Source organism: Pyxicephalus adspersus, chromosome 4 (genome assembly GCF_032062135.1).
Source record: "Pyxicephalus adspersus chromosome 4, UCB_Pads_2.0, whole genome shotgun sequence".
Lineage (NCBI taxonomy): Eukaryota > Metazoa > Chordata > Amphibia > Anura > Pyxicephalidae > Pyxicephalus > Pyxicephalus adspersus.
In genome coordinates this window covers 36,177,568-36,200,654 of record NC_092861.1, presented here as the reverse complement: position 1 = coordinate 36,200,654, position 23,087 = coordinate 36,177,568, and the positions used below count along the sequence as shown (strand labels likewise).

The following is a 23,087-nucleotide window of genomic DNA, read 5'->3' as shown; positions in this document are numbered from 1 at the left end:
TGACTAGCTGCCTTGCAGGATAATCAGTTTATAGTAAGATCTTAGTAAACTAAGCATTTGTCTCTCTGCTTTGTTATCAAACAATGACTGGGATTGTGGGAAAATGACGGAGGTCTAGCAAAGGCTTGTGGTTTGACTAAAAGGTCAAATGAAATGAATCCTTTTTTCCTATTTCAGGGAGTTTGTGGGTAACCAGGTCAGGTTTTGGTAAGGGAATGAATATGTATTGAAAACAAGCATTGCCTTTTTAGCAGTATATTTTGTAGAGTCTTAAAAGGCAGATACTCTCCAGCCTAGGTTTACACTGGTTAGTAACATTTCAATAGATAGGGTCATGGTTCTTTGACCCCCAAGTACTGTGCATTGCACATAAATAGGTTTATTGTCCACTGGGCCATTTAAGTGTGTTTTACAAACTTTCTTTGCCTTTGTGGAACACAGAAAAATATCATTCACTTCTACCCTTTTGCCACTTTAAAGAATAGCTTCATGAAAGGAGTCCCTTGTTTTGCAGAGTGTGTTTTATGGGTCTTTCCTAATAGGACTGTAAATAACTCTTTCTGGTTGAAGAGAGGTCATGTATTTCATACCCTGGAGATGAATTGCTGGATTTACCAGTTCTTTTGGTAACAGATAAACAGGGACCCTTTGCAAGACAAAAAAAAAAGACTCAAATGGTGGGAAATTATCCTTATGGGCAAATCAGCTATATTATTAGTATTTCAGTCCTATAGGGGCTTTAGATTAGAGTGACAATCATGCTGTAAACTTGTTAAACATTTAATATTGGGCTATTTAAAGAACTAGATAGAAATATTAATTATAATAATAATTAAAAAATCTGTACAGCCAGCTTTTATTCCTATATACTCTTTACCAGTCTCTTTTGTACAACTGGAGCTCCGCATATGTCAAAAGATATTCTCTCTGTAGTACATTTACTATGCTATAAAGTATTTGTTCCTTCTTTACATACATTAAACCAATGGCTTTGACCATAGACTTGATAATGGTCTTTGTGATGTCATTGCTCTGGTGGCACTGCTTTAAGAGCTGTAGAAAATAATAAAACAAATATTGAAAACTTTTCTGCCTATCTAGTAAGCTCCGACCTATACAACAAAAGTTACTTTTCCTGAATAAAGTTAATTTCAGTTTAAATGAAATTAAGTCTACATACAATGTTAAATATATCCAGTTGAGATAAAACTAATAACTATATTTAAATGTTCTTGTGGAAGGTAAATAAGGATGAACCCATGTTAACTATTTTCTTTGCCTTTCCCAGCATCACTCCATAAAATCTAACATGGGCCCATAGAATCGGATGGATCTTTTAAATTAAACATCTGCCCACCAGGCAGGCCTCCTTTATTGCCCCTAAAAGTAAAACCATTAGTCAGCACATAAAATTCTTTTGAATCTCATTGCATATTGTCACAATGATGTTGCATTTTCAATTTAGTTTCTGCCAGTCAGTGCATAACTTACTTTAACATAAATACTGGTTCTTTAGTTTTCCCATTCCATTTATTGATTCAATTTCAGGATTTTGCTTCATGAAGAAGTTGTGGGGAACAAATACAAATAGACATAATTTTCTGTTCAAGCAGCCGAATAAGAATAGTTAATAATTTATGTGTCTGGTTTGGTGTGTATAAAAACCGCTGACCTTTCTGCAGCCGGTGAGGTTGCCTTGGGTACTCATATATCTCATAAATAATTTAACCATCCTAGAAACTTGGATTGAGAGGCCTGTTGTTTCAGAAATCTAATACTGAGCTCATACAAGTATAAGAAACCTATAAAACAGCAGCAGTAGAACTGTGAGGACAAACTTTTTCCTTCAAGTCCATGTAGATGTTTATTAGGAGATATGAAATCGGAGAAAGCCAATGATGAAATTAAAATATTGTTTAAAATTATGTGGATGTTGTTCAACTCGAACATGGATTCATTTTAAAGCAGAAGTTAACCCAAAACAAAAAAAAATCACACTTACCTTCAGTCCGGCAGATCAGTCTATCTGTTGGGAGGTTTCTTCCATCGGGTCCCACGTTGTCCGGGTATCCGTCTTTGGCCTGGCACAGAGGGAGGACCAGAGGCCGACATCTTCTCTCTTCTTCCGTTTTGTACTTACTTCGTCATCCAATCTCGCACTGAGCAGGCGTGAGATCGGGTGACGTAGATTGGGAAGAAACTTGCCGATTTCACTGCGCATGTGTGAGATCGGCAATTTTTTTTTCCTATTGATGAAAGGGCTCCTTCTGCGCATGCCCTAGAACTTTGGCCTGATTAGCCTGATAGTACTAGTACTACTCGGTACCGGTACTACTCGGTGTGCTCATACATGCCATGTTTGGGTGTGATCAGGACATCATGCAACAGAAGATTTTGAATGTTAGCATTAATAAAAGTGTTTCATTATCTGCCAGTGTCTATGTACAAGAGGCCAAGAGCTATATCTGTAGGTAGTGTGAATGTTTAGGTTTATGCTGTTTTATCACACTGGTGTATGACTATAACAAACAAATGTCATTGTTAATATTCTACCATAAGTCCTGGACTTTATGTGACAGAAATAAAGCATATCAATTTTCTGTTGCCAGCCTTTTGGCATTATTGTAATGCAGGGGGTGAAATATCCAGCCATTACCAATTTGAAATTGTTAAATATTATTATTATACAGTATTTATATAGTGCCATCATATTATACAGTGCTGTACATAGTAATGTCACTAGCTTTCCCTCAGAGGGACACACAATCCAATGTCCATACCATAGTCATGTGTCTTTAATACAATTTTGGGGGAAGCCAATTAATCTAAATGCATGTTTTTTGAATGTGGGAGGAAACCCATGCAAATACGGGGAGAACCTGCAAGCTCCATGCAGATAGTGTCCTGGCCGAGATTCGAACCTGAGATCTAGCGCTACAAAGGCCAGAGTGCTTAGCACTATCCCAATATCTTCAGTCTGTACAATTCCTGCCTCCATAAATTTGTTCTTTCACATGTACACCTCTGCTAGTTATGTCTTGGAAGATCTGTTTAATTTTACAGATTTTCAGTACTTCTGAAGAGTCCCAGAGCAGTCATTTGGGAAAATGTTGTAACATAGCCATTACAAATGGTCAATTACATACCTAAGACACATATACTGGACTATTGTTTGAGCAGAATACATCAATACCTAAAGTAAGGTAACCTAAGCTTATTTTAGAAAACAAAATAACAGGAATCAGAATGATAAAGATAAATTAAAACTTATTAAATCTGTCCACCTATTGTAATTTCATTAAAATTTGCCTCCATGAGAAAAATATAAATTCGATCCTGTCTTGAAATTTTAGGTAGCGCATTGCAATTTTCAAGTCAATTTAGACAAATCTAGATTGGTTGGTGACCTTTTATACCACATAAACATAAACCACTATATTTGTGGTTTAATCCAGGACCGATTCTTCTTCCAGTTTTGCTATATTAGGATAGTTTTCCTCTAGTAATGTGAGTGGTTTTGATATCTATGTTGACAAAGATCTTACAATGGCTGAGTAACTGTTTTCTAAAATATTTATTTTACCATTCAGTCAGAACCATACTTCAGATGGGACTCCGATCACAGACAAATGAGCACCAGTAACCTTCTCACAGTAAAGGTCTCTTAAAAATAGATGCCGGTTTGGAAGAACTTGTACGAATCAATAAGCAATTACATCTTCATTTCCTTCTATGTGTGCGCATAAACTGTAAATGACAGGAGATTGTACATGTTTGAAGAACACTTAATGTTCACAATCAAATTCTTCCAAAACAGCTCAGCATGACTCCTCAGAATAAAGACAGTGCCCTGTTTTTCAGTGTCAGTCCATCCATGACTGATTTTTTAGTTCTTCGTTCTGGAGAGTTAGAATGTCTGATGGTTTCTTAAATTTCATTGGAGGTCCAGTGGAAGGATCTCTGCACTTTTAAGGTCTGTATTCCTGCTGTCACCATATTAGGGGAAATCTATTTTCTCTGCAGGGTTTTTAATTTGTTTATCATGGAGAGTGGAAACACCAAAGTTGGGATTCATGTCAAGAGGGGGACATCCTGGAAACAGTGGAGTCCCTAAGACATATAACAACCCAGTGAGTAAATTTTCCAAGCCAGGCTTTGGTTAGCAAATAAGAATGGGATGATATAGAATGTGAGGCCTACAGCAAGGAAAATGGTTTTTGGGGGATATTGGGCATAATAATAACACTGCATCCAGCTCACCTCATACTACATATTAACACTGCACACATCACACTGCACCCAACAGAACACCCAGTACACCTCACACTGCAGAGCATATCACAAATGGCACCCAACACATTTTACTCTGTGGAACCCAGCACCCTCCATCTGCTGGACATCATTTACTACTGAAAAGAGTAATTCAAGTAAAGAACATAAAAAGCTAAAACAGAATTTCAGAATTTTACACACAATTTACGCACAATTTTACACAGCATTCTATAAACCCAATGTGCTGTGTGAGCCATTGTCCTTTCACCCTGCAGTGGAGGAAGATTAGCTAAAAATACAGGCTCATTAAGCTTTACTGATCTTTATGGACTTATCTCTGCATTCCTATGGTTTACATAAAGAATCCTTTGATTTATTTATTGCCTTGTTCACATTACATTTAGCTATAGATTAATGTGGTATTTAATGAAATAAAGGCACACCTACCATTAAATAAATGGTTATTGGCACCAGCTTTTTTCATAGATCACACTTTTAATTCTTTGAAACCTTTGTCTATTGTAAAAAGAGTTTAAAAAAGGTTAGCAGGCCTTCCTGAAAGAGGGTGCAGTGCTGTCAGAAACCATTACACATGCAGAGCTATGGTTTCTCCCATTCTTGGATAGATAAATATTTTAACTGTGCATTCCACACTCTTAAGATCACTAAGATTCAAGAATATTTCTTGTGTCACTTTGTGCTCATTTTGAATTTTTTTTTTGTATCTTTATTTTGCAGCCCTCTTTTAGCTGGAGTGTCTACCTAGCCAGGCAGGCATTTCAATAAAGTCAGACACCATAGGAAACCATAGAGTTGCTGGTAATTGCCAAAGCAGAGCTGATCACCTTTAAACTGACTACAGATATATGGACATACCATGCATCACCACTCCGTCCTTTATTTCTTTAGCACCTCATGGGGGATACAGTACAGTACAGATATTCTCGGGGAACTGGCGGGATCACTGCTTTGTCTTCCAGAAAATTAAAAAAAAGTTCATACAATCACTTGTGTCCAAATGTATTCATATTAGCAAACAATTATTTCACATACAGGTAAAGCCTATCATACAAAAACAAAATAAACAAAATGGCATCTATTCAACTAAGTCCCAAAGCAAATAACATAGAGACAGCTATATTAATATAAAGGCCTTAGAATAATAAAAAATGCTTTCTTGTAGTTTTTTATAAGTGGCATTTCAAAAGTTTTCAATTTACTTGTAATGGGCAAATGGGACTTCTCCGGGAAAGAGGTTAAAATTTGGTTAAAAGAGCCCCTCCCTTCTTCCACATCATAACCCTCTCCTTTCTGAAAAACACTTACTTATTGGCTTATAATGTAATACCATGTGAAAACAAATATTACCCATGAAAAGGCTTACTCTTTTATCTGTTACTTCAACATTCCGACTGACCTGTCCTGTTCTGTCCCAACAAAGTTGTTCAAAAGTTTATCAAATTCCTTACCCTGAAGAGTCGGCACCTAGAAGACCAATCTACACATTAGTGTTAAAAACACCTACACTTTTTAAAGGCACCATTGATTACTAGCAAGCTCGACTTTATAAATCTGTGTTTAAACCAAATAGGCTAATGATTAGGCATGGATGACCATCTACTTTAAATTGCTCCCCAACCTTCCTATTTACCCTTATATGTGTAACCAACGCGTTTCCTTGTTTCTTGAAACAAATCTCTTGATATCATTTTTATGTACTGTAGCTGTTGGGGAGGGCAAAGATTTATACACAATAAAAGCTGTAAGCCTGCTGGGACTGCTGACATATCCAAGGTGGCATCACCCATCAGCATTCTGTAGGCTGGCAATGTCTACATAGTGGTGGCTTTTGCAGGTTAGTGAAATGCAATAAAAATGTAAATGCACATTTATTCTTATATTTGTAAAATCTTCTGGTGACAGGGTTTCTTCAATGATATTATAGCCTAAAGACCTGAGCCTAAACCTCAACTAAATAAAAAAATATTTTTTTTCATATAAGAAAATAAAATATGGATGTCCAAATATGCATTACCAGCAAGAGATGAATAATTAACAAGTTTGTGCTTCCTGCATGACAAGGAACTTTTTTCCTGCTCTGTCTTATGGAGCACTGCAGCTGGTGGACCATGCACATTTCCTTAGGGTCAGGCACAGGAAAACAAGGTCAAACAACGCTGTATTATATAGAAAGAAAATGGCAGCCTTTTAAATAAAGTTTCCCCTTGTGCTCGGCGACCCATAAATTGTTTAGTCTGCTGGGGAGTTGAAGCATGAAAAGCTGCCTTTCACTTTAGAGGCTGATGAACAGCAACACAATCTAAAAAAGCAAAAAGTTCCTAATTTACAGGTAAAGATGAAGCTAAGCCATAAATGTGTTTGTTTAGGAATTGTGTAACTGTCAGAATGAACCTTTCTTGTGAACAAATCCTTTGTGAGAGTGTCATGCAGAGAAAGAAGACAATTTATGTAAGGATGAACATGTTCTTAAAATTCAAACTAATAATAAATTCAGAGCTTGCAAGAGTGAGCTGAAGCTTGTGAACCGGAAGAAATTAAAATTGATAAATAAACATAAGACAGACTTCATCTTTAACAGTCTACTCTTGTCATTTAAAAAACCTCTAAACTGATCTTTTCCAGGCATTCATTTAAACACAGCAATACCTTCAAATTTTGCTGAAACACCAAAACACTCTTTTCTAAAACATGAAGCCAAAGCTGACTGCATATCATTGTTACTTATATGCAAATGTTGACTTTATGTCAAAAGCCAACAACACGCCATCATTTGCACCAATAACCACTTCCCTGGCCTCTAATGTATGCAGAGAGCTGGGGCATATGACTGCTACAGGAAGGGCAGAGGTATCTTTGACATAGGGGTTATCTGGATTTACGTTGTGTGTGTACAAGAAACAAAGTATTGTCGCCTAGTGAGGGAATAACGAGATTCTGTAGGGACTAGCGGGAGCAGATGGTTTTCTTCTGCATAGTGTATATTTTATGCTAAATAATTTATATTTAAATATTAATTTTAAACAATGGCAACACATTCCATTAATTCTGTCAGTGCTTTCCTCCCTGTCTGCAAATAATAGTCGTCTGGTTATCATGCAGATACTCTGGCTTCAGTTTGTTTCATCACTAACCTAGAGTAAGTATGCTTGAAGCAGCTCACAGACAATTCCTCTATAATGTATTGGGTGTATTCTCCAGTTTCCATTTCTCCAAAAAAATAAAAGGACTGGCAAATCGGTTACCTGCAAAAGTCAAAAGTTGATTTTACTTCAGATCCAATTTGCTTTATTGGATCAAAAATTGTTTAGAAGTATCAGCCCACATGAACCCAACTCTTTAAGTCTGGGGGAATCTGAAAATGTATTTCTTCTGTCATAGCCGGAACACAACCTACGCTTAGACCTGCAATGGTGATTCTAATTTGTAGCAGCATTATAGTGGAACTTTCTTTAAAAAAATAATAACAAATACTGAACTTTTAGATGGGAGCCTTCCCCTGCAATAATTTCTAGTTGTCTGGCATGAATAAATCATGGCTGTCATGAACCTGCCACCTGGAAGGACATCATCATTCAAGCTGGGCATACATTAGTCCTGACCTGAGTGGGACTTACATAATGATGTGTGTAGAAAAGGAAGCGACCCATGATATCATTGGAACAGCTAGAGGTTAAAAGCATGCATTTAGCATGCATAAAGCAAATTTAAAAAATGGGCAGGGGACTTCAGAGGGAGAAGGCTGAAGTTGGGGAAAACATAAGCTGGAGTTCAGCTTCAACAAAGACAGCATTTTTATCAAGTAATGCCTGTTGACCATTACCTTTTGTCTACAGTTCAGTTCATAGAGCCACAACGCATCAACTATGTGAAACTGTGAAAGAATGTGGTTTTAAAATAAACATTTATTGTAATGTCATCAATGAGCAACTACAACGCAGGACATTTTTATACCCTATATTGAGCAAACATTTCTCTAGAAGAAAGCCTACTGTTTTTGATAAAAGCTTTGCAGCTTCTATCCTTGCATTTGTAATGTTTTTATTTTAGATAGGAACAGACAGCAGGAATGGATGTTGTAAAATTTATACTGAAACGTGTCAGAACCTATAACATTTACCATGAAATATTAATCCTCTCTGTGTTGAGGAGTTTGGAGCTGAAATAAAACATAAAGGAATACTGTATATAATAATAAATTGATGGTAAAATGTGAAAGAAAAGTGTAAACTTCATCCTTATTTAATCGGGCTACATTGTAAAATCTTTACAGTGAAAGCTGTGCATGGGAAAGGTAGCAGATATGAAACTGACATAAGGTATTTTTAGATACAGTATTGGATACAGTATTAGATAAGGTATTTTTAGATACATTTAGCTATGTTTCCTGTGTATGGCTTTCACTGTATATGTTTTACAGTATTTAAATAAAACAATACATTTTTAAAATGAAAGAAAATGTAAATGCTGATACTCTTCATATACTTGCACTTGTTTTTATTATTTTATCATTCACATAGTAGAGTTGTAACTATTGTAAATAATACTTTGTCTTAAGAATAGGGCCTCATGTCTATGTAGATATTGCAATGTTAGAAGAACAAAAGTGTACTTGGAAGGAAAAGATTAAAATATATACTTACCTCCTGTATACCCATAGCACCTATGTAATCATGCCATCACATTCCTTTGGGTGGGGATAGTGGCTTTGGGCCCTGAAGTGTCTGAAATTTTAATGCAAGTTCATTCTGCATACTCATATTACTCTAAACTCGCAAGTACAGGGTAAACTAGAAGATATATTTTCTATCCCTTAACATTTTCCTACCACCAAGAATGTAATAACTATACTGTATTGCCAAAAATATCTAAACACCTAAAGAATGCAGTTACGTTTGTATGCCCTACAGTTTTTGAGAACAATGATTACATCAGAAGTGACAGGGTTTGACACACAGTCAATATTATATTTGTTTTCCTTTGAACTTGTTTTATGAGACAGATCATACCAAGCCATTGCCAGCCCCAGACTACTTTTGATCATGCAGTCTGCACCAACCAGAGAATATACATAGGCCTCCTTTATGGCTACGGCTTTCAGACTTTATGGTCTACTCTTCTGTCTATTGAGAGTTCAGATTTTTGGGTCCATAGGTTGTGCTGTTTACTTGTACTAGCCCAAATAAGTGATACAAATAATAGCACAAGAAAGGCTAGGTACTTTATTTTGTGTGCTAAAGTCTCTCTTGTTCACTGTTGTTTATTCAGCTTGTTTGAACTGAAACATTGTTCCCATCCATCAAAGTAATTGAAGCTTCTGTTAGCCAAATACAATAAGGTTATACTTGGGAAAAATGCTAACAATTTGAAATTGATTCTTTCAGATTCATGTGTTTCTGAACATTATTCCGTTTTTAAAAGAAAATAACTGAAGTATAACTACCCTCATTTTCAAAGCAGTTTTTTTTTGAATATTCAAGGTACAATCCATATGCGCCCAACTTTTTAAGTTACCGGAATATTCAGTGGCCTTAAATGATGTGAAAAACAACTGAGTTCTTTTTCGGCTAATAAAGATTTACAATAATGATTGGGGTAGTATGGTCAAGAAAATGAAAACCACACAATGGTAGGTTGGGGATCCAAAAGGTTTAAAGACATAAGTTTTTGTAGTGCATGCCAATTATATAAAGCAAAACTAGGTGTGTAGCTGTAACAAATTTTAATGTGGATGGAATCCAAAATATTTAGAATGTTCTAAAGTTCATTAATCGGATTTTAAAGATATTCTGCATTTATTAGGAAGAAATTATGATTTAAGAGGCATTTCTTTGTTGGAATCAGTGATTACCCACACGTCTCGTCTCAGCATACAGATGTTCTAACTGTCCGTGAGAGCTTAATTGAAAATACTAGGAAAATATTTCAATGTGCTGTAATAAGTATAGTATATGTCATGATTGAAACCTGCGTTATTTAATTTGAACTGGATTTGACCCGGTAAATTTTTTCAATTATCTACCTTGCTAGTTAAAATGAAATATTTCCATAAAGATGTTTGCAGTTTAAAAATTAAAAAAATGAAAGTTTTTATTTGGGATTTGTGATAAAAGGAGCCTATATCCCTTATACTCTGAGAAGGATCTACTGGCCTTCACACTGCTTTAGTGGATGAGTTTTTGGTTCCTTTTTACCTGCTTTACAGTAACCTGACCAGTTATATTTTCTCATTGGTCACCAATGAGCTTCATGCTTTTAAGTCCTCCCCCATAGAGGCCATTGCTCCACTCAGAGCATTGATGATGGTCAGCAAGCCTGAAACAATTGTATGCTGTTTAATAAGCCCTGCAATATTAGATTGTACAGGTAGTTCGCTGGTTACATACAATATAGGATCTGTAGATGTGTTCTTAAGTTGAGTTTGTATGTAAGTCAGAACAGGTTTGTCTCAACATATTATTAGGCAGCGTGGTACCAGTTACTGTATAAAATCCTCACTGTGAGATAATCACAAACAACTTTATGGCTGTGCTTTGATATGCAAAAAGAAACAACTGCAGAGTTTGTCTTGGTCATTAAAGAGTTACAAGAGCCCCAGAGCGACAGAGAAGTCCCGATCGTATCTAGTAGGTGTCCGTATCTCAGATGTTGTTAACCTTTATTTGTACTGTCCACCATTGATTATGATTATATAGTCAGGCAAGTGGCATAAAAGAACATTTTTGCATGGCTCCAACTACTATTCTAAAATTGTAAAAAGGCCATCATCCCTATATTTTTGGGATTTGTGTTGGAATGAGGTTTGTAGATACCTCCTGACCTAAGAAGGCTCTACTGTGCTTTCCCGTAACATTGGAAGAGTTCTTTACTTTGTGAACATGCCTCCTCTACAATACTGACGGTTATTCAGCATAAGACCCTGATGAAGAGGGGTCACTTTTTCTGTCTTTGCTCAGAAAGAAAGTACAAGTGATAAATGGTTATATTTAGTGTTTAGCCTTTTTAGTTGGATTCATGCAGGCTTGTTCTGTATTGATTGCAATATGCTGAAATGCATAGCAACTAGCCAGAATCCAGTTAAAAGTCAGATCAGCAAAAAAATAGATTTTAATGGGTTGCTATGTCTACAACTCTTTGAACCGAGCACCATGTGCTGTTTTATTGAGTAGCTTAGTAACTGTTGTAGGTGATTTAATTAACTTCTATGTCTATAATCAGTGAGTCATGAGAAAAGGATTTTTAAAGAGCTATATCGCCAAATATTTTCCGATTTCTAAAATGGATACTGCATTGTATCTTTGGGCAGAAAATGACTACATTGCATAAATCTTATGAACCACATCTACAAACTTTGGAACCAAGGAAACAACTAGCTCAAGGCAGGAAATGTACCACACGCAGAAGCATAACATATGACCTAACACATTCATCTACAAATGCACACTAGCGCTACCATCCTTTCTATACCTTCAAAATCGGCTAGCATGCTAGCTGCCGTCACTGCAGTTTCCAGTCTGTCATGGCCTGTAGATTGTTTAGTCTGCAGAGGATCTGAGTTATCCATGGGGAATAGGGAAGATAAATGAACACAGCATAGCTAGCTCTGCTGAGGACGGGAGGTTATTCGAATGTACAGGCACAGAATGCAAGCCATGCCATTAGCTACAACATAAACTGTTGAAAGAATGCCCTCCAAATTGTGCCTGCCACAAAATTGATTTAAGTAAAATTTTGCTAGATGAGCACATTTTAGTAAAAGCAGTTAAATTATAGCCATTTCTCCTGCATTAACACAGCAGGGGACATTACGTGTTCTGACACTGTTTAGTACATTACTGAAGCAGTTTGTCATGTTGCGGAGTTCCCCTTCATGCAATCTTAGTTTCATGTTCTGTGCAGTGTGATTGCTGTGATGTTAATATTGCATTCTGCCACCATTAATGAATAAAATCACATTCTTTCCTAATGTAAACAATAAACACATTTTAGCACATGTATAGTATGTTCTTTATGGTTGCTAATAAATGTAGTGTGGATATGTCTCTGGGAATCATTAATTCATGTTCCACTATAGAGAACAACCTTCACAGCCATTCTGGAACCAAATGTAATTTGTCTCCCTACCCCCTCCCTCCAATTGTCTCCTCCATAGCCTAGGCAGCAGGGACAGGCAGTAAAATATGTTGTGATTAGGCCGCCTTTCCCCTACATCTTTCTATAATTGAAGAATGTGCAATGCAGTGTTGCCTGTGATCAGCGATATACAGGGATGTGATTGCCTAGTGTTGGGTTAAACATTTGCTACCTTGTGCACAGTCATATGTATTGTGCTACAATCCAAATGTAAGGTATTATGTTACCTTTAAACACTTAAAATTACTAGCCAGAACCAGTTCATTGATTAGTGTATTTTCTTTGCAATATTAGAGCAGGTAATATGCAGAAGAGGAGTAACTATCATCAAAAGTGTGTGCCTTTTACTACCTTTGTCACTCTTCATCAAATCAACTGATAGACCTAGGGCCTGCGGCAAGTCACGTGGTGCAAATGTATCTTTAGGTTCCTGCAGCAAACAATAGGGACAGCAAAGCTGGTTAAAACTGAGTACCAAAGCAAAATACACCAGTAGTTATGTGGTGGGTAATGGTACCATGCTAATACAGACAATGTCATTGCATGGTTTATCTGCACCTATTGCAATCATTGTTAATGTCAGTAGAAGGGTTGGGATGGTGTGGAGGATAAAGCTGCAAATTTGCCCAGTGCCCCTGTCTAAATTGATTTTTGGATTGGCAACATTTTACATATTGTAGGTAAATATGAAGGCTCAGGGAGCATATAGCATTATTTTTTTTTCTGTTTCAAACCTGATTAGTTAGCACTTATTAATTAGTAGGAATGGGCAACCATGGTCATAACTATTTTAATTTTGGATAACGCATTAGAATCATGTAAACATCAAGTTTGCTTCCAAAAAAAAATTTTTTTTTACATGTCCTTGGGTGAACATACTATGGCAGGTCTGCCTTATGGATGCCTTAAATGTGTAATGTTTGCAGGAAAAAAAATCAGTTCATCTTTAAAGATAAATGCTTTGATGCAAGTGGTGGAATGAGTATTACCAAGAGGCAGTAAATTTGTTTAACATCAGAGGCTTATTGTTATTCATGATTTTTATATTTGCACAATATTCAACAATGAATTCTATTTATGTATCAGATGTAATTGGCTGAAGTGCATTGTTTGTTCTACACTTAGGTTTCATTTTTTTATAGCTGTATTGATCCCACCAAAAGAAAACAAAACATCTGGCAATTATATTGCAAGAAGATACATTCTTTCTAACTAAAATAGAGTTGTTTTCATTCATGGAGACACTTTGTTTTGGTGAACCAAAAATTCTAATCTGGATGTTGACTTAAAAATCTAAATAGCATCTAAAAGGGATTTAAAACGTTTTAGGAATTTTGCAGAATTGTAAATTTGTTGGATAAAATTATGGCTGTGAGGAATAATACATTCTACACAGATACTTTTCTGTTCTGTAATACTATTAAATGATAACACATTTCTAGTTATGATTGCAGCGTTCAATTTGGGATATTAATTTGTTGTTTTGATTTTACGTTTTTGAATGCTTGCTTTTCTAAATTTGTATTTTATTTCAATATTTTTAAAAGAGTTTTAGGTGCATATACCCAATCTCTGTCCCCATACAAATATGTTTGTGCATGTATGCATGCATATGTATGTAGGGTATGCTTTATATATATTTTTTAATTTTTTATATATATTTTTCTCTATTCCCTTTTTTTTTTTTTTCTTTTTTTTTTTTTTTTATTAATTTGTTTACCTTTTAATTTTTAGATTAAAATGGGTGGACTAAGTGTTACTCAGACTTTTGTTATTGTGCGAAAACAGCTTACCTCAAGTGGTCCTTAGAGTTATCCATTTTAACTTTGAGTTCCAAACACAAGAAATGCTCAGGTTTTACAATAGGAGGGTTCTTTATTTTTCTTTGCAATGGGCATAGATCAGTGAAGGATATTTATTTTCTCAACTAAAATAGAGTTGTATTGAAATATAAAAATTGAACATGTTTTTTAGATCTTTTCATTCATTTATGGTTTCATGTATATGTATAATTTTATTATAAATTTATCATAAGAAGTATGCCTCATAATAGGTAGAAATACCTCTTGTAGTAGCTGGGAACCAGTGCTGCTGGCAGTTCAGCAAGTCAGATGATTAAGACCCAGTATCATCATTTTGACATAGAAAGAACATTTGGACTTCTTTCCACTGTATTTGAAAATATTTCCTGAATTCAAGTCCAATCATAATGTTTTTTTAAAGCAGTACTTAAAGTAGAATATAACTTTTGCCTCCAGAGGGAGCTACAAGGAAAATTCAGTAGCAGTTGTCAATTAGTAGGAGGGTAAGAAACATTAAAACGGGAAATTGTTTTGCGGCTGGGCCTTCAGTGTCCTAAACAAGGCTTCTTTGAAGAAACAAGGTAGAATTAAGTGTGTTTAGTGGGATCATTGCTGCCGCAGATGGTAATGACTCATTTTACAGATTAAAAATGCTTAGTGAAGATGAAAGAAATCCTTCTATAAGAACGAAGAAAAACAGATAAAGGAGGATCTAAGGACTTCATACTAGCTGCACTGATCAAAGTCGCCCATTAAAACTTAGACTGTACACTAGCTAACAAATATTTCCTTAGGACTAAAGTCTTAACTAATATGGTAGAATGTGGTATGTGTAGAACCTTATTAGGGTTAGGATGGTCATTCCTGGTAGAGGATACCTCTAAAATGATCAATATTTTAAAATAAATTCTGGTAATGTTACAATATAATTGTGTAATTGTCCATGGTTCATTGTAAATTACAAGACATTCAGGAATCGTTACATAGTAAACCTTTTCAATCCCTTATAGGTAACAATAGGTTTGTAACAATCTGATATATAATTTTTTTCAGTGTTTGCCTTTTTTCCCAAAAGGTGCAGATTGTTATTGTTAAAGTACTCATTTTTTTTATATTCAACAATCCTTTCTGAACATTGAGAAATTCCAATTACTATACACAGAGCAGTTCAAGGTAGAGGATAAGTGGCTCTGAAAGGCTGAAAATGTTCTTGATGCTCCTAAAAACCAAACAGCTTTTACAGCCTGTTAACCAGAAAAAAATGTTATTCTTACACAAATAACATTTTTTTTGTGTAGGCCCTATTTACACCTACCGAGCCTAGTACATAAAGAGCCATTATATTTAATGGGTGAATGATGAACCAGAACAAAAAATGTCTTCTGTTAGAGAATGCTTCTCCTCCAAATAGTCAAGAATGTAAATTGGTTGTATTCATTTGTTTAAACAGCTCATTGTGGTATACAGTAACCTTCTTTTTAGTAAGACCAGAGCTTCTCTTTAAAACATGAAAGAGAAAAGAATATTAATTAATGGTTATTGCTGCCAGTGTTAGGCAGTCATCTCTTAGGAATTTTCATAGGAGCTAGTCCTACAGCTGAGCTGTTGCAGCAGCCCCTGGAAAACGTTTGAACTCTACACAGTGCGTTACTGTACAAATGTGCATGACTAGTATTTTCATAGCCTATGAGGAAACCTATGGTTTCCTGTTGAAAGCAGAAATTCCACACCGCACTGCAGTGTCTGAGGCGTGCTCAGCCTAGAGGTGCACATTCCAAATCCCTTAATGCACTCTGCCACACTCGCTTGGCAGTGCCTTTCAAACCATTATATGAGATTTGAAGATTTGACCTCAACATGGTATGCTGTGCTGGCTCGCCTCCCATTCAAACACACAAGGATATTAAAAAAAAAAAAAAAAAATAGGCAGAGGCGATATGCTATACCAGACAAGCTCAATTTATATTTTGCTTGAGGAGATAAAGGAGGTCAAATTTTTAGTATTTATTATAATCATTTCTAGCAATGCAGATATAAATGTATTATCACACATCCAGAAAAGTTAAGCTGTGGACAAACCCCTAAATATACAGATGGGATTCATATATTAGAACTAATTACCTGCCAAATGGTTTGTATTCCTGTACATCTGGTAATACAGGACACGAGATTTGATTTTTAACTGTGGCTGATGCTTACAGGTCTCCTGCCCACCCTGAGCCAAAGGGCCTGATTTATTAAAGCTCTCCAAGGCTGGAGAAAATACACTTTCAGCTGGGTGATCCAGCAAACCTGGAATGGATGCTTCACTGATGAAAGTCTATTCTGTCCAGCCTTGGAGAGCTGTAATAAATGAGGACCTATGACTGGACCTTGAAAAGAGAAAAGCAGACTGATGAGTTGTGCTGCACCTACCAGTGTTAGTCCTTCTTTATAGAGGATTACAATAGACTAATGCCAATAAATTAAGGTTTTTGCACTTTTTGCATTAAAATCTTACTATTATTTAATGATGATCTGAATACAGTGCTGCAGTAATCTGTCTGAAGTTCAATTTTTTTTTAGAGGTTTTCAACTTTTATTTAGAAAGTAGAACATTCTTCAGTTGCTTTCTAATGTAGTCTGTCCAGATTATGTGAACTGGGAGCTCCTAATGAAGAAGGATGAGCTATTCCTTGTCCTCCATCAGTTACCCAATGGAAAGCCTATCATGCTGTTTAAACAGGGAGTCATGAATGCATAATGTAATTAGTCAGTTCACAGACTTGATTATAACCCATTACAATCGACTAAATACTGTTCTTGTTTCTCTTTAATATGTTTAATTGTAGGCATTGTACTATTAAAGGTATAAATATGTATGTGATGAGTATGGGATGTGTAAACTATAGCATTCATTCCTACTGTGTCATTTTTTTAATTCAGTATTGATCCATGTATTGTAATACATAGATCAATACTGAACAGTATTATGTACTGTGCAGCTGCTTTATGTTGTGTACCCTGATTACTGTGCTTTGGGCTGGTGTCTAATTTATAACACATGCAAAAGTTCAAGATAATTCAAATACAGCTACCTTATCTGTTATCAATTTGTATATCTCAAAGTATAGCACCACTTAGTTCTGATTTAGCCATTGAAGACTGATCATTCTTTTTCTATTTTATTGAAATTATTTTTATGTTAGAATAAGGATTACTTGGAAATATACAGAAAGTACATATCAAGCAAAATAATGTACATTTTATTGTTTTTCAGCGGAACCGCTGCCTTTGATGGACTTATGCCGAAGATCAGTTCGATTTGCTATTGGCAGAGACCGTTTGCACCAAATTGAGTCTTTACCGTTGCCTCAGTCATTAAAGAACTATTTACAATACCAGTGACTGCTCCCTCTTGTAGCCTCAACAGGACAACATAGGCGAAAATAAAAAGAAGATATAATGCAACTCAACAGATATTGTTTACATGGAAACAAAATTCCTTTACAGCGGTTACTTATACATTATTTAATTTTTAATATATATAAATATATATATTGATTTTCTTTTTCTTTTTCTTGGGATGCAGTGCCACAGGGCAAAAATGAAGCTACTGGAAAGAATATGTGTGATGCTCCATCCAGTACTATCTATGTCATCAAGAAGGATTCCTGGTTTTCAATTTGAAGTTCACCTTTCTGTATACAATACTACAGTAGTATCAGATGGAATTTATATTAATTTAAAGCATTTCCACCAATACGAAGGCTCATTATAATCTTGCTAAAAATGATGAATTGGAATAGTATAGTGAATTGGGAATATCCATACTTGAACACAGCCAACTGATTGTCTGACAAACCAGCATGAATGTCCCTTTTGCCAATATTACAGGAAAAAGAGACCTTCATCAAAAATAATTCATTTCATGAACAAAACTGAAGGACAGGAACCTGGTGGTGCTGCCTGTAGCAATACACCTAAGTTTTAGCTTTAATTATTATGTAGTCTAGAAATTGAAAGCTAAACTATAAAAAGTGGCTATGGGCAATGCCTCCACATACCTGCCTGGAACTATTGTGTGAATAAGGGATGTATCTGGGCTGCCAAAGTTAGATGGTGCTGGAATGGAAACCCTTATTTATCATGTCAAGCAGGGATAATTAAACGTTGCCTTTAAATTCACATGCCTTACTACAACATATAGGGACCCCAATGCACACATTAAAATAATTCTTAATGAATATCATCATTATCTTAAAGACAAGGCTCATACTTTACTGTTTCCATACATTTTGTCACTTAACAAAATGTTCCTATATATAAACTTAAACAAGTACCAAATCCAGTTATGTGATGCACAAGCCTTATAAAGGTAACAATAAAACTCCCTTTACTTTCCCTGACCGAGCCAAGTATTTCTTCATTTGTACCTCTCATGTCCCCTTTCCCAGACACTGCAGCTCAAATAACAGAGGCAATGCTGTCGATCTAGAAAGCAGTGGGGATAATTAAACATAGCTAGGTGCTAAAGTGACAAGCTACAGGCTAGAGAATCAGCAGTGACAATGGTGATAGTCATATCTCATGTTTCGTTTTCCATCTTATTGTAGTGCAAGAAGGCACAGCCTACCTAAAAGTGGCAACTTTTGCTCTGCCACCCCATCACAGGAAGCTGTTATAGGTACACTTCATTGGCAGAATGAAGTATACTCTAACAGAAAATTGTAAGTAGTGATGCATTGATAATTAGGTGCTGCATCACATATTTTCAATAGGAGGCCATAGTTATATTTGCAATACAAAAGAATTGATAGCAGTGTCGGGCACAAGTGACAATCTCGTCTTTTAACATTATGAGTTGAAAAGGTCTTCAGACTAAAATTTTACTTGTGTTATAAGAAAGTATTTTGTGTTGCTGATTCATCCTTATTTCTTGTATAAAAGCATTTGTGACTTGAGGCTTGCCTATATTAATTGAATGCACCTTTGTGGAGGACACCTGTTTGGAGCACTATAGGATATAATTTATCTTGCTTCATTTCTTATAGGTGAGGCCCCTTGTGAAAAGTAAAAGTAGTAGAAGCATACTCCATTCTACATTAATGTGATGCTGGATGGGCACCTAGGTGGTTTAAATTAATACAAAAAGTGGATTTTTATAAAAAAAACAAAACCAAAATATAATTAATGATTGACTACACTACTTATGGATGGTGCTGCTCTAGGCTTATGCTTAATTTGCCTATTTACTTTAAATGGAAAGCTACCAATGGCCAGATCCTTGCTATTATGTATAGGTATGCACAACATATGTGCACGTTATGATAGATTTATTTGTCAGATTGCCCCGTTTTAGTGCTGCTACAGGTGCAATGTCCCTTGTTGCTGCCCTGACATCCTGGCCTGTCTGCTTTCCAGTCTTTAGTCTTCATCTATCTTCACTGGCAAGATCTGGATGATGTAACTCCTACATATAGGTAAGGGAGTTACTTAATTCTGGCACAAAGAGTTGTGGGCCTCCGTGTATCGCAAAACAATGATGCCAGGCCAGCAGGAAGATATTAGACTGACCCACATTGGCCCACAGATTGGCCCACATTTTCATTTCTTGTCCTAAAAGTTATGGTTTAAAACATTTCAGATCCAGCCTGGCTGCAGGTTGTCAATTAAAAATGGTCATAAATATGTTTCTTTATGAGACTTATGAATATGTTCCTTGTACAGATAGTTGTACAATACTAAAGATTGTTACAAGAACATTAGTCTGAAAAAGCACAACTTGGATGTCATTAACTGATTTTAATTTATGTGTTGAAAAAACTGTCATGAATTTCACATTTATCTGTCATGGCCTGTAGGTTTTCCCTTTCACATTCATTTAATAAAACCTCAACAAAAAATATCCTTTCATTTTGTCTGGTGTGTAGGCTGTGGGTGAATCTATACAAGTCCATTCGGCCCCATAATGTACATACAGAATTATGATGTTTTTGCTATGATGATCCTCTCTCATTTCTGTCATTGTTGAGTTAATGGAGCTGACACCCAGCCCTTACAGATGAGAGGTTGTCAGATGTGCTGCACACCACAGGCATTGCAGTTGGGCTAAAAGCAAGTATACTTTTACTCACAGCTCTTTTATGTCCCATCATACGAAGCAAAATGAAAAGTTTGCTTGATGGTATCCTCAAGGAGATGGAAGGAAACTCCTCTTAGAAGTGGCCAGTGCTGGAGTAATTCTTTTTTTCTGACACCGAGGCATGCTGAAAATGTACACTGATTTGCACATGTGCAGCTCAGAGTATATTCTAGAAATTATTGCAAATGGGAAGGTTTATTATTTATTGCTAAAGTGACACAGCATGCAATAAAGAGTCTGTTTGCAATATTTTACTTTTTCAGTTAAGTTCTACCATTAAGTTCAACTCAAGCCATATTGAGTTTAGTTTTGGATAAAGTGTGAAGAAGTTAAAATTTCTATTTCTGTTTGTGACCATATTGAAAAGATTTTCCTTCCTTTCCAGTCCCTCTTGACTTAGATACAAGAAATTTATAGTATGGGTGTTTTTGAAACAGGAATTCTTGTCCAGATAGAAAGTAACAGGGCAACCTCCCCAAAAGAGACACTGATACCGTAGTTATAGTAACATGGCCAAGGTCTATCCTTTCCCCCTCTATTCAAAAGGAATTTACTCAAACAGAAAATGAGATACAAACTTTGCAGAACAGTGTCCATAGTAGCAATTAGGCACTGGTTCATTGTGCTGCCACTGTGTTAAAAATGTATCCTGAGTGTGACCATTTTTTATAAATCTGATTATTCTAAATCACTATGATGTTTTTAAATTATCTGATAAATTGCTGTGCACTGTAATCCTGATGTCAAAATTCCCCAGATAAAGATTAGAACGATGAAGAAGGTTAATAAATGCTGAAATCACAGACTTCTCACTGCTGAGTTCCCCAATGTTAAGCTGTTCATGACCAGAATATCCCTACCCCTTTCACTGACCATAAAATATTGGCAGAAATTGACCTAAAATGTATTTGAATTCTTCAGAAAATGGGGAAATTTGTTTAACTGTCACCAAATTTACTCTGAAATTTCCACCAAATTTACTATGTCTACAAAGTGATTCCATATCTATATAAATGCATATCTGTTTGCTTTGTCATTTATGAGAAAAGTATGGACTTGGCTAGCATTGCTTGAGATTTTTTTTTTATGAAAAAGTCTGAATAAATTAAAAAAATACAAATCTGTGTATTTTGTTTGTTGAATGCTGTATTTTTCAATGTTTTGGCATTTTTAATATACACATATCTGCATTAATAGAAAACATATTCTCTCAAGTCCTTCACCTGTCTAGTCAAAACGTGATGATTGTTGGGTTACAAGAAATAAAACCTTCTATCAAAACCTTCCAACAAAACCTAATATACCAACTGCATTGGTTGAAGCATCATTCACCATATCTTACTGTATAAATTACATGAGTTAGGTGTTTGGAGTTTTTAACAGGGGGTGTTTTATTTAAAAAAGAAAAGTTTACAGAGCAACGCTGTAGCTCATAAAGGACATAATAAATGGGAGCAAAATTCTAAAAGCAAAAGCCTAAGTCCTGTCTGGCTGACCAATATAGGTTTCTAAAACCCTTTTCAGGACTTTGTAGAACCTTTGGCTCTACCCACAAAATGGCAGCCTGCACTGGTTATAGGTGAGGCTAAAGTCAGCCTGTATCAGTCATATGCATTATTTTAAATTTGGATTTCACATAAGCTACTCAGCTTTTGGCCCCTCAATAAAGCTCTGATATCACTGGTGCCAATCTATCTTGATTTAAACTCATGGAATTAGGCTACGTACACACATGCAAGGGTCTTTGCTTGTGTACAGTGCTCATCGTCCAAAGGACCATCCTGGCAGATCCATGGACGATGTACAACGAACGATTGTAATGGAAATGAAGGAGGAGGGAGCGTAGTGGGGTGCCACTTTGTTATTTCCCCAAACCCCCCCGCCACCTCTCCATAGAGCAGAACAGTGCTGTATGTACAACACTTGTTCATGCATCATGTAGTCGTTGGAAAGGTCCTTTCCAACATCAATTATTGCATGTGTGTACAAAGCCTTAGTGTGAACACAGACCTTGGAATATCCAAATCCCTCCTGTACATGTCAAGGTATTTAGTGTCCGAATCATCCTGTGCACCATTGATGTCCAATCGGCAACCAGATGTTCATTTATAGAGAAAGTTAAGAGTTGATGAATCTAACCCAAGCACTCTATTGATTCCATTGTCATCAGCATACAGTATATATATCATGAAGACTGACGCAGCTGGGTACCTTATATTTACTGACCAGTTTATGAAATGATGAATGTTTATGAAATGATATATGCCTTTTATTCAACTGTTATGTTAAGTTGACAGTGAACCAAGGCCAATTTTATTCGATTGTTCACATGTTAAATATATTCATATCTTACTAGACCGATTTCCTAATGTAAACTGTTTTTTTTTTCCCAGATAGATACTGCTTCTGTATGCAGTACAGTACATAATAAGTACACAGTAATTTTACAAATACTAAGTACCCGGTGACACTTTGAGTCACTGAGCTGGAACAAGTATGCAGATTAGAAGCTCTTCCTTTTCTCTGACTTTCCTGATCTGCATACTCGTTCCAGATCAGTGACTCCAAAAACTACAAAAGCCAGTGTATCGGTGTATTAGTCAGGCAGCTAGCATCTTGCAGAGATGAGCAATGGCAACCCCTCAAAGAGAAACTTTACTTTAACCTACATTCACTGTGTTATATAACCCATGAAAGTAGAAAAAATGCATTACTTGGAGGGTTTTGTTGGTTCACAA

General features: G+C 35.9%; 1 protein-coding gene across 3 annotated transcripts in view; it reads left to right on the top strand.

The window, feature by feature from the left end:
* Nucleotides 1–21,469, top strand: part of SPSB4 (splA/ryanodine receptor domain and SOCS box containing 4) — a 91,225-nt gene extending 69,756 nt beyond the window's left edge. For all 3 annotated transcript variants that reach the window (XM_072407875.1, XM_072407877.1, XM_072407876.1), the window contains exon 3: nt 17,485–21,469. In XM_072407875.1, the coding sequence (XP_072263976.1) occupies nt 17,485–17,612 (128 nt within the window). In that variant the 3' untranslated portion in view covers nt 17,613–21,469. The remainder of the gene's footprint in view (nt 1–17,484) is intronic.
* The last annotated feature ends 1,618 nt before the right edge of the window (nt 21,470–23,087 follow it).